At 41.2% G+C, this 11,782-nt stretch overlaps 1 protein-coding gene across 2 annotated transcripts in view; it reads right to left on the reverse strand.

The window, feature by feature from the left end:
- LOC119503019 (ephrin type-A receptor 7-like) overlaps positions 1 to 1,596 on the reverse strand; it is a 184,901-nt gene extending 183,305 nt beyond the window's left edge. For both annotated transcript variants that reach the window (XM_037794439.1, XM_037794440.1), the window contains exon 1: positions 1,067 to 1,596. In XM_037794439.1, coding sequence (XP_037650367.1) covers positions 1,067 to 1,145 — 79 coding nt within the window. In that variant the 5' untranslated portion in view covers positions 1,146 to 1,596. The remainder of the gene's footprint in view (positions 1 to 1,066) is intronic.
- Between the last annotated feature and the right edge of the window lie 10,186 nt (positions 1,597 to 11,782).

An 11,782-nucleotide genomic window follows, 5' to 3' on the forward strand; every position in this document is an offset into this window, starting at 1 on the left:
GGCAATCAGCCAGTCTGCCACGGACCACGGCAGTAGCTCCCTCACTCTCTGACACACTTCAGTGCAGATGCATGGGGGGCAATTAAACAAGCCAGCAACCCAAATCACATCATCAGCATTTAATCTTGATAAAAAAAAGCCTCTGGATCGTACACTGTCCTTCTGAAGTACTGCTTTGATAATGATACTTAATGGAAAGACAAAAGAAAGTAACTTGAGAGCTATAAAGCTGCTGTTTTATTAGAGAACTGAGCTGGAAAAACGGAGGAGAGTTGCATGCAGGGGGATTATAAAGCAGCGAGGCATCAGCCTCTAATGCGTCCTGTCGTCCGTGCCACAGCATCAGTGACTGGCGGAGTATGAAAAGACAAAGAGACCAGTTGCACAAAGAAAAAAGATGCCGTGACAAAAAGCACACCACACTTATTCAAATCGTTGTGACAACAGACCGGGGATTTTGTTTCTTATTATAAGGAGAACCGGTTGCCTGAAGGAAACTGACTTTTCCTTTGTGAATAAATCAGAAACTGGATAGTGGAGCAGACAGTGGTTCTACTGTGTGGCAACAGAGATGGAAGAATAATACTTGTCTTTAGGACTAAATCATTAAATAACTCCTTTAGTTCACACTGCTGGAGTGAATGCTGTAAATAATCATTTGTGCAGGTTTTTTGATAAGCTATTGTACAAAAGTGTCACCTTTATATAGTTTGTTTTACAAGCAAATTGAGTGACAAAAATGTGACTAAATAAGCAGTATTTGTTCAGTATGATGGGGTGATTTGTGGGGAAAATGCTTCGACTTCACTGAGCACAAATCTGTCAGCTTTTTTTTAGACGCGTCTCTCCACAATCAGGATTTTCTCTCCAACATGTGCAGGTTGTTTTTTTAAAAACTGCCATTTAAAAAGACTGTTTTAACTCCTCTACTATTCGTGCTTTCATCAGTGGGGAAAAAAAAATGCACCTGCTTTTTATCACAGGACAAACAGCCAAACTATCTCCTCTATCTGTCTGTCGATCAACACACAGCCTGCTGCAGCACAACAACAATTAAATAACATACCTTCTTCTGCGTGACAGTCTTCTTCTATGTTCAGCATTAATATCCAAAGCACCGAAACCAGCGTTTTACGGAGATCCATGTTTTGTCTGTCCAGTTCCGCGGGGCTCTTGTCATCTCTCTCCAAGCCCTGCGCACCGCAACGCTCCGCACCGCACCGCACCGCAGCAGAGACGCACTGGACAGAGTGTGTTGTGGATGGAGCGAGCTGGAGCCGTCTGTCTGGGCAGATAGTGCGGGATGTCGGGAGCCACGCGGACCTATTTGATATCTCGGGGGGAGGGTTTTACCGGAGAGATTGACACCGGCAGGGAGCAATGAAGTGGGACGAGGAGAACGAGAGTACTGGAGGGTTCGACCTATTGGAGGAGCTGCAACCTGCTAGATATCCACCACCAGCCAGCCAGGTGTTTTCCACCTCCAACCCTCTCAAGCACACACAGTCACATGATATCGATCTTGCCCAGTTATGTTGGCTTTTTTTAAAGTCTTATTTATTTATTTATTTATTTGTCTGTTTGTTTATTTTTTATTTTTTTTTATTTATTTTTCTTTCTTTTTTTTCTTTCTTTAATTTATTTTTTCTCTCCATTTTTTATCCATATTTCATTTTATTTTATTTTTTTATGAGGAAAAGGAAGAAAATAAAAACAATTAAAAAATCTTGCCCAGTTATGTTGGCTTTTTTAAGTTTTCTTTCTTTATTTATTTATTTTTTTATTTATTTTTTTATTTCTTTAATTTATTTTTTCTCTCCATTCTTTTTTTATCCATGTTTCATTTTATTGTATTTTCTGAGGAAAAGGAAGGAAAAAAAAATCTTGCCCAGTTATGTTGGCTTTTTTTAAGTTTTCTTTATTTCTTTATTTCTTTATTTTTCTATTTTTCTTTATTTATTTTTTTTCTTTCTTTAATTTATTTTTTCACTCCATTTTTTATCCATATTTCATTTTATTTTATTTTGTTATGAGGAAAAGAAAGAAAATAATAAAATAAATAAATAAATTTAAAAAAAAATAATAATAAAAAAAAAACTCTATGAAGCGGTATATAGGATGTATAGTGTAAAGTAAGTGTAAAGTGTTATATTCCTCAGTTCACAAAGTGCTGCACTTGTTTAATGTCCTCAGTATCTTGGTTCAAATAGGTGCTCCTCAGTTTAGTGCCAGTAGGATATTTCAATTAAGTGGTCCTTAATTGAAAATAACTTTCTGACATTAGCTCAACGTCATTACGTCAGCTCAACGTCAGAACGTTAACTCAACGTCAGAACGTTAACTCGACGTCAGCACGTTAGCTCAACGTCAGTAGTTAGCTCAACGTCAGTAGTTAGCTCAACGTCATTACGTTAGCTCAACGTCAGTACGTTAGCTCAACGTCCCTAAATTAGCTAGAAAGTCGCTAGGTTAATATCACTGAAGCCACTCCCCCCCAAAATGATCATTATTAACATAAACATATGTTAATTAAGGTAAACAATGAACATTAACTATTGTTAGTACTCACAGCTGTCAAAGCTAGCAGCTCGTTGGTTGAAGACTCCGGTGACGTATTGGGTTAACGGGCAGAGCGCGCGCAGGTAGGTCGTCCAATTACTTCTTCTTCTTTGGTGTTTAATGATGGTTAGCAAACCAGCTCAGAGGTGCATTACCGCCACCTACTGGAGAGGAGTGTGGAGCAGGAGAGTGACAGGGACATATGACTATATTAACTTCTTCTTCTTCTTGTTCTTCTCCTCCTCCTCCTCTTTCTTCTTCTTGTTCTTCTTCTCCTCCTCCTCCTCCTCCTCCTCCTCTTTCTTCTTCTTGTTCTTCTTCTCCTCCTCCTCCTCCTCCTCCTCCTCTTTCTTCTTCTTGTTCTTCTCCTCCTCCTCCTCCTCCTCCTCCTTCTCCTCCTCCTCTTCCTCCTCCTCCGCCTTCATCTTCTCCTTCTTCGTTTGTTGGCAGTTGGCAAACCAGTTTAGAGGGTAATTACCACCATCATTCAATCCTGACGGATTTGGTGATCTCACCACCACCAAAAATCAAAACACATATTGATCCTAAATATTGTTTTAATTTAGCAAAACGCAGATTTTCAATAATGATCAGTTGATAATTTCTGTAATTATACAGTATATGTGAATTTAATTGTAGTTATTAATATTTTATATTATTATTGTTATTATTATTATAACTTACGGTTTTAAATGCAAATTTTTTTGTAATATGTACATGTCATCAATATAAATCCTACTCGCTGTACAGTATATACACATCTTCACATGTACATACCGTACATGATCATCCAGTCCGTGTATATCCATCCAGTATTTATTTATTTGCACTATTTGTATTATTTAAAACTTCCAGAACACTTGACTTGTATATAGTATATTATTGTATTCTTGTTTTATTGTTGGTCATTATTGTTCCCAGCTGTCATTTCTATTCTGTGTAAGTACAATGAGAGAGCTTCATAAAACCAAATCGAATTCCATGTATTTACTGTATGTTCTTGGCAAAACAAAGCTGATTCTGATATTGACGAAAATGTAAATAATCAGAATTTAAAGCTATTATGTGCGGAAATACATAAAAGTTTTGCCTTTGGTACCTCCCGGTGATAATATCAAAAAGGATGCAGTCACAGACCGCTTCCCCTCAGGGTCTTGACCTGGGAACTTATTTATGTGTAATGGTCATTATTAAAGGGACAAGACCAATGCCAGATACTACAGCATCTATATACAACAGAAGCTATAGTTTAACGATCCTTAGACCACTCAATACAACACATAAAAGACAATATACCAAATACAATGATACAAGACAAATACCAGAAACCACTTAATGAGAAGCACTTGGTCTTACATGTCTGATCTCTCTTTAGAAACGGAGACAAATGGGCTGAAAGCAACACGTGCTGCACAAATTGTCACCAGGATTGTCTCATTCTTCTACAAACAATGATGCTATAATGACATACAAACTTTCACAAATAGTGGTTTTAAAGAAGATATGGATCTGTTATCATACATGCAGTACTACATCAGAATAAATTAACTCTAAACCAAAAATAAAAAAATATCAATGGGATGGGGAAAACCTTATATATCTGTGTCAGTGTCCCCAAATCCTCTGACATGAATAAATAGAAACATTGACAAGCCAACTTAACATCTGCAGCAACACAGCAGAATTTAATCAGCATAATTGATAGTTTAACATCTTACACTCTTTTCTTTTCACACCTCGTCCGCAAATTGACTCGAGACAATTTCTATAATGGAAATCGCTTCCTTTCTCAGGGGACTATTGATTCGATGCTACTTGAAGTCAGGAGACGTGTTCATAGAATTCTGCACCGGGCAAATATCATCGAGCTATTCTAACTGGTTTGTTTGTGCTCCTTCACACGTTAGGGGAGCGAGATGAACAGAAACATGGAGATGCTGTTTCAAGGGTTTGCATCATTGCAACACATAGACTACACTTAAAAGGTCCCTTGTTGCTCTGTCTGTCATTGTCGTAGCTACACACATACACAGAGGAAATGTACATATATATATACACAAGCTGGGGCGGCTCTAACCCTTTTGGTGCCCTAGGCAAAATTCAGATGTGAAACCCTCACAGGTACTGCATTTAGCATAAAAAATATGCTCAAATCATAACATGGCAAACTGCAGCCCAACAGGCAACAACAGCTGTCAGTGTGTCAGTGTGCTGACTTGACTATGACTTGCCCCAAACTGCATGTGATTATCATAAAGTGGGCATGTCTGTAAAGGGGAGACTCGTGGGTACCCATAGAACCCATTTTCATTCACATATCTTGAGGTCAGAGGTCAAGGGACCCCTTTGAAAATGGCCATGCCAGGTTTTCCTCGCCAACATTTAGCACAAGTTTAGTTAATATGTTAAGCTAGTATGACATGGTTGGTACCAATGGATTCCTTAGGTTTTTCTAGTTTCATATAATGCCAGTATCTTTGCTCTAGATTTAAAACTGAGCCCGTTACAACCTCTCGAAAGTTGTGTTATTATCGCTTTAACTTTGACAGCCCTAATTTTTGTTTTGTCAGTTTCACTACAAGTTACACTTATAATTTATTTGTTAATTTGTTACCTCAATGCAGAAAATGAGGAAGGGCACCCACCGGCATTTAAAAATAGGGCGACCAGCGCCGCCCAGAAGGTGGCGACCGCCTATATGGCCTATGCCTTAAGTTGGCCCTGTACACAAGCATTGCCCTGAATTGATCATTCTCACAGTTCAGCTTGGAAAGCAACACAGTTTATTGCTGATTGAGAAGCAACATAGCATTGTTTTCAAAAAGAAAACTAGTGATGGGAACACAGGTTGAATCTCCGCTCGATTCAGTCTTTTCTGAGAGCTGAACGGAGAAGGCTGCAGGACATTCACAGAGCTCTCTCAAAATTCCAAACAGATTGTGGGTCTTCTCGACAAAGCTCATCAGGAACGTAAAAATACTGCTCAGTCCACGACCAGCTCCTTTAATTAAATTCAGTTGTATTCAGAAATGTGTTCCCGTTCTTTCGTTTAAAGAACAATCCAGGCTAAGTGGCTCTGCAAATTACAATTACCCAATATTGTGTAATTATGTCCTCAAAAAAGTCCTAGTACATTCATCAGTCTGTATGAAATTGTCCTTGCTTTTTTTCACTTACTACACAGTCAGCTTCCTGAGTGAAACCTGAATGCAGAGTTTAGGTTTCATTTCTTTTTCAGCTTTGGATCAAAATGAGTTCAAAGCTTAAAGCTGAAACTTCCTCAAAAACATAAACTGGCCGCAGAATTGCATTAATGATATCGAGCCTCCACTTGGCAGCTCTTCAATATGTACCGCCGGCCACGGCTATTTAGCTACTTTTCAATCTTTAATGACGCGCTAATGAAAAGGCTAGTCAGCACGCCCTATTTTCCCCCTAAGTAAGCCCTGCAACTGCCGGACATAAAATAGCTTTGTAATAAATGCAGTAAGTACTTTTATTCAAACTCCCCCTCTGCGTGCAACGGTATGCACACACACACACACACACACACACACGTCTGCAAACACTATATGCTCCATGATCTACGGCAAGACTCATTATCACTGTCGTCACCCGGCCCCCTCTCCATCCCTGCTCTCTCTACTCAACCACAGGCTCTCTCACACACACACACATAAACACACACTGACGCACAGATTATGGGCCATCAGTGTGACTGATCCTCCCCAGCAGGGGGGCTGGTAGCCTCAGTTCTGGGAGCTGATGAACATGATCATCTGTCCTCCTCTGTGGTCATTACTCACCAAGGACAGAGGCCAACAGCCCCACTCAGTCACTCCGTGCCTCTCAGTCCATTACGTACCGCTACGGTCTCTTGTGCTCTTGGTCTCACATCACATACACCGCCACTACCCCATCTGCTAAAATCCATGTGTAAATTCTTACAGTTAAAATGATAAGGATGGTGGTTTTTATAGTCTGTGTCTATACTGTACTTTCTGACTTCCCTACTCTGTGTGTGACGCACTCAGCCCATCCGTTCATTCTGAAATCATACATCTTTAAAGGTTCTATATATACAGGATTCAGAGCATTAAAGGTGCTCTATACAATATCCAGAGCATTAATATAGTATCAAACAACTATTTGCTATGTAAAGATACTGTATGATGGCGTAATGGCGTCCTGAACTGTGCTTTGTGCATGCTGCGCGTGCATTTTAGTGCATGTGAGTCCCTGTGTGTGTGTGTGCTCCATTGGCTAGCTAATTGTCGACGGTTACTGCTGATAACACCATCCCGACTGATGCCGTCGTCACGGAAGCGTAGCACCCCCCCTCCAAGTCCCCCACAGGTTAACACTGTTAACCGTTGTTTTTACTGTTAGCATTGTTAGCACCGCTGGCTCAGCCATTGCCATGTTGAGACCGTGTGGAGGCAATAGAAATGCTCTTAATTCCGTATAGACAACCTTTAAAGATGCAAAATTTGATATTCAGAGCATTAATACAGCAGCAAACAACTATTTGCTATGTGAAGATACAGAGGAGTAATGTCTACCTGAGCAGAGAGTGAAATCACTCTCCCCCTGTGTGGGTTGTAATCCGAGCTTCTCCTTGTTTTGTTGACATTGCCGGGCAGGCCGTTTGTGCTTTTAGTGGATGTTCATGTGTGTGAATGTCCCCCACTGGCTACCTCACGGCCGCCGCTCTGCACTGCTCTCATATGGCGGTTACAGCGGATAACGCCATCAGCTCTGTCAGCAGTGTTGCCATTGTTTTCACATTTAGCGCTGTTAGCTATTAACAAACATCACTCAATCAGGACTAAATAGTGCATTTGCCAGGGACTATTTTTAACTGTGCATTAATACACACTAGTGAGTATTTTTGCCAGCAAGACAGTAATAATAAAGCGGTAAAAAAAAGACTGCAATGTCCACATTTATGGTAATATAGGAATATGTCACCAGGTGCAACAGAGTGGGCCGCTGATGTGTTTTGAATTATAATATTTGTTTTTTAATTGTTTGTTCTTTGCTGGTTGGTCTTTTCATGGGAATTGTTGACAATAAGAGATAATAGAATAATGTCAGCCTTGAGTGTCTAAGAAAAGCTCCTGCTCCATTTTACTTGAGTGCTTTCTCGTTGCACACTTGCAGTGCTTTTTTTCCCTTTTGGCCTCCGTCAACAAATGCCCACACACAACGGTTAAATCTGCTGCCACGTGTTTGCATTATTGATCAGGAACACAATGACCAGGGAGAATAAATAAAGATGTGAATCACAACCTGATAGCTTACAGAGGGGGGGCATTTAAGCAATAAATAGATGTCAATTCCAGCACACGTTCCACACACATACATGTTCATGCAGCTCAGTCTTGTAGGTTTCATTACCATGCGACAATTTCACGCTTGTGTTCTCTGCTGGCTCCTCCTCTCTGCTCCTCCTCTCATACACATTAGAGAGAGGGGAGGCGAGGAGGAGGAGGAGGAGGAGGAGAAGAGGGGGCAGAGTCACTTGACCTTTTCTGTTCCCTGGCCGTTTCCCCAGTCATCCAAGCAGAACGAAGGGGGGAACAAAGAGATAATGGGAGAAGAGGTGTGTGAGTGCATGCATGAATACGGGCATGTAAGTGTATACACACACTCTCAATCATACAAGTGTGACTGTTTAAGATTGCATCAACGCTAAGCTGGATACAATCTGAAAATGCTGTTTACAAAAACTACCTGAAATTGAGGTAATTTTTGTAAAGATTTCCATTCAGAATGAAACATATAACAAAAGGAGCACAGCTATATTCCTTCTTTCTCCTCTTGTAGTACAACTAAATTATGCACCGCAGCCATGAGGAGCGGGACCGACTGCCTGGTTATTCAGTGTCCTAAAGGGTTAATACCATAGACTGTATATAAAGATGGACGACGCGTCTCCACTTCCTTCCACTGTACAGAAGTGAAGCCAAAATATCACAGATATGGGAGCTGCCATCATGAGATTTTGATCTCATTTGGAGCCATTAGTGAGTGATTGGGCGGAGAAACCGCGGTATCGAGGTCACCTGCCCAAATCAATCATGAGCAGAGCACGGCCGCAGCTGGTCACCGAGAGAGACTCACAGCTGCCAATAATGACGTCTCACCCCAACAACTAATCAAAACCAAATTTATCAGAAAAAAATGACCTAAAATGACAGAAATTATCTTTGGGAAAAACTTATTTGAAGTGTACTTTTTTTAGTTTACTTTATGACCTATACTGCAGCCAGCCACCAGGGGGCGATAGAGATATTTTGGCTTCACTTTTGGGGAGCTGCCATGTCATCCATCTTTATATACAGTCTATGGTTATAACCACGTAAACCACAACGTTCCCAGTTTGATTTCAGCTGGTGATCTTTATTGCATGTCACCCTCCGGGGTCTCTCCACATTTCCTGACCACCTCTCTACTATACACTATCAACCACTCTATCTCCATGATCCCCCACTGTATACTGTATGTCAATATGATGGCATCTTCAGTCATCTTAGAGGGAACATCGGAGAGATTCAGCCATACATGTTTGACTCAAATGAGGAGTCTGTTGTGCACCAAAATCAGAGACTAGCAGCCGTATCAGAACGGTAAGTGTAGATAGCATCTTTTATTTGTTTATGTTGTTTCTTAGCTTGCTAGCTTGTAACTGGCAGCGGCTGATACAGCGTTAGTGGTTATGAATCAAACAATAATCTCTTGTGGAATTGTGGAAGGAAGCTCCAGGGTCTACTTTAGAGTTTGGCTGCAAAATGCATGAAAATATAAATGGATGGTTAATTAATTTTTTTCTTTGGCAAGTGACCGTGGTACAAGCGGGATAATGCCCTTTCCGACGCACAGGTAATGGACATCTCTAATGAGTTAATGGACATCTCGTCGGGCATTATCCCTTACTTGTTTATCAGGTAAGTGTATGGAACTACACTGCAGACTCTCATATTCCATATGTACTGTATGTCTCCAGTATGATTGGGGTATTAGTTGTGGACATGGTGTAAGTCACAATAATGAGGGTGAGCAGTTTTTCAGGTTTGACACCCCTGCTGCCGTCCCCTCTCTTTATCCTCCTTCTGCATAATGCCACAATCATTTTTTTGACACCCTTTGGGAGCAGGAGGAGTGAAGAGGGGTTGTGGTGGGAGGTGAGAAAAGGGAGGGAGGAAGGAGAGGAGGAGAGGAAATGGGGCGATGGAAGAAGGTGGTGGAGAGAGAGAGAGAGCGGGTGTTTGATAACAGTAGGCTACCAGTCCCTGATGTATTGTACCATCGCTGTGTTATTCCCTAGACGGGACACTGAAAACGCCGCCAAGTGAAAAGGTGTTAATGTGTCTTTGAAAGAGATATACGCCTACACACATATACAGTACACTCACACACACTCATACATAAGGATGGCTGGCGTTAACACACACACACACACACACACACACACCCATGCCCACACACAAAGCCGCGGTGGCAATAATAGATACAGAGTGTTTTAAATGGGCGCAGGGGAACGGGCGTCACTCTTTACTTTATTCAGATGGGTGTGGAGACAATCGTCATTAGCTGCCAGGCGTTAATCACACCAACATCTCATAATGAAATTAGATTACAGATGCATTCTAACAATATCTCTGGACAGATTGTTTTTATTGCCTTCATTAGTATTTCTATAATAGCCTGTTTGTGATTTGTTAGTGGATTTATTACAATCACACTTTCTTTTTTATTAATGCAAATGAGATGATAACCTTTACGTGTGGTTTGACTATAAATCAGAGTTTAAATAATTGTAGGACGTCACAAGTGAGAACAGAGGGGGGACAGGTCGTAGTTCATAAACTGGAATCAAATTAGTGACATTGAGACTTTAGCAGGATGTCATGGAGTCGCTGTTTTATCTTTACATCGGTCTCATTTGAGAAGCAGGTCACACTGGTGTCTGGGGGGGGGGTGCATCAGGGGAAAATTGGGTAAAGCAGCCCATGGGAGGATGACCGTCATTGGATAATGAGTCCTTGTGTTGCAATTAGTTCCGCGTACAAGATTTTGTGGTGTCATCAAGGTCTTTCAAAAGTTTTGGGTTGCGGTCGAATAGTCTTTTTTTGCTTAGGAAGGTTGCTAACTAATGGTACATGTCCACAGCCTCCGTCCTTTCCACGCTTCCCGTTCATTGTCTATGTAAGCAGCTGTGCAATGCGTTCTGGTAGTGTGGCGGCGTGATTCGAGAGACGGGGCGTCACGTTGGCCGCTCCTTATTTGCATAAAGTCGAGGTCTAGGCTACTTTATGCAAAAAACGGGCGTCCAACGCGACGCGCCGCCTCTGGGAACTCCCTAGAAACTTTTAAACTAACCTTTGTCGATTCAAAATGAAGACAGATTTAGCAACTGCATCGCTTATTTCTTGCCTGAAATATTTTCAGAAACACATTTCGGTGAACTATTTTCGTGCAGAGAAGAAAGTTGTCAAACGAGCCTCCATGTTGGTTTCGGTTTGAAGGCTGGAAGCAGCAACCCAAAAGAGAAAGCGTTCGTCACATCAGGTGCCTAGTACTTTGTGGCAGCCTATCAAGCATCCAATGCTGGGAGGCGAGGTAATCCCTCGCAATAAAAAACGCCCCTGTGGACACATACCATGAGTGAAATTACCCAGAAGAAGCTCAGTGGCAGCCATGATAAGAGCTGGTTGAATTCTCTAAATGCTAAGGAAATGTGCTTCAATGCTTCCTTTCTTATCTCCTTTAGCATAGGGAACACTGGACCATCCTTTAAGAAAAGGAAAGGAGATGATGCGTCCCACAATTCCTTGCGGCCGCAACAATTAAAGCGACTCAACATTCAGCCGTCAATAACATCCGCCGTCGCTGTTTAATTGTACATTATGGATAAATTGAAAAGGTGTGATTCACTTTTGGACCAGAATCCTTATTTGAATTGTACAGCATTGAGTTTGTCACTGTGGTTATTTTCTATTTGGAAATAAAGTTGCTTTAAACATCCGTAGCCAAGTGTAAGTGCAGTCAGATAGTATGACATGATTGGTACCGATGGATTCATTAGGTTTTTTCTAGTTTCATATGATGCCAGTATCTTTGCTCTAGCTTTAAAACTGAGTCCGGTTAAACCTCCGGAAGATTGATTGCATTAATGTGTTGAAGAAATTAGCAGCGTTAAAACAAATTTGCGTTAACG

The sequence above is a fragment of the Sebastes umbrosus genome, chromosome 15 (assembly GCF_015220745.1).
Source record: "Sebastes umbrosus isolate fSebUmb1 chromosome 15, fSebUmb1.pri, whole genome shotgun sequence".
Lineage (NCBI taxonomy): Eukaryota > Metazoa > Chordata > Actinopteri > Perciformes > Sebastidae > Sebastes > Sebastes umbrosus.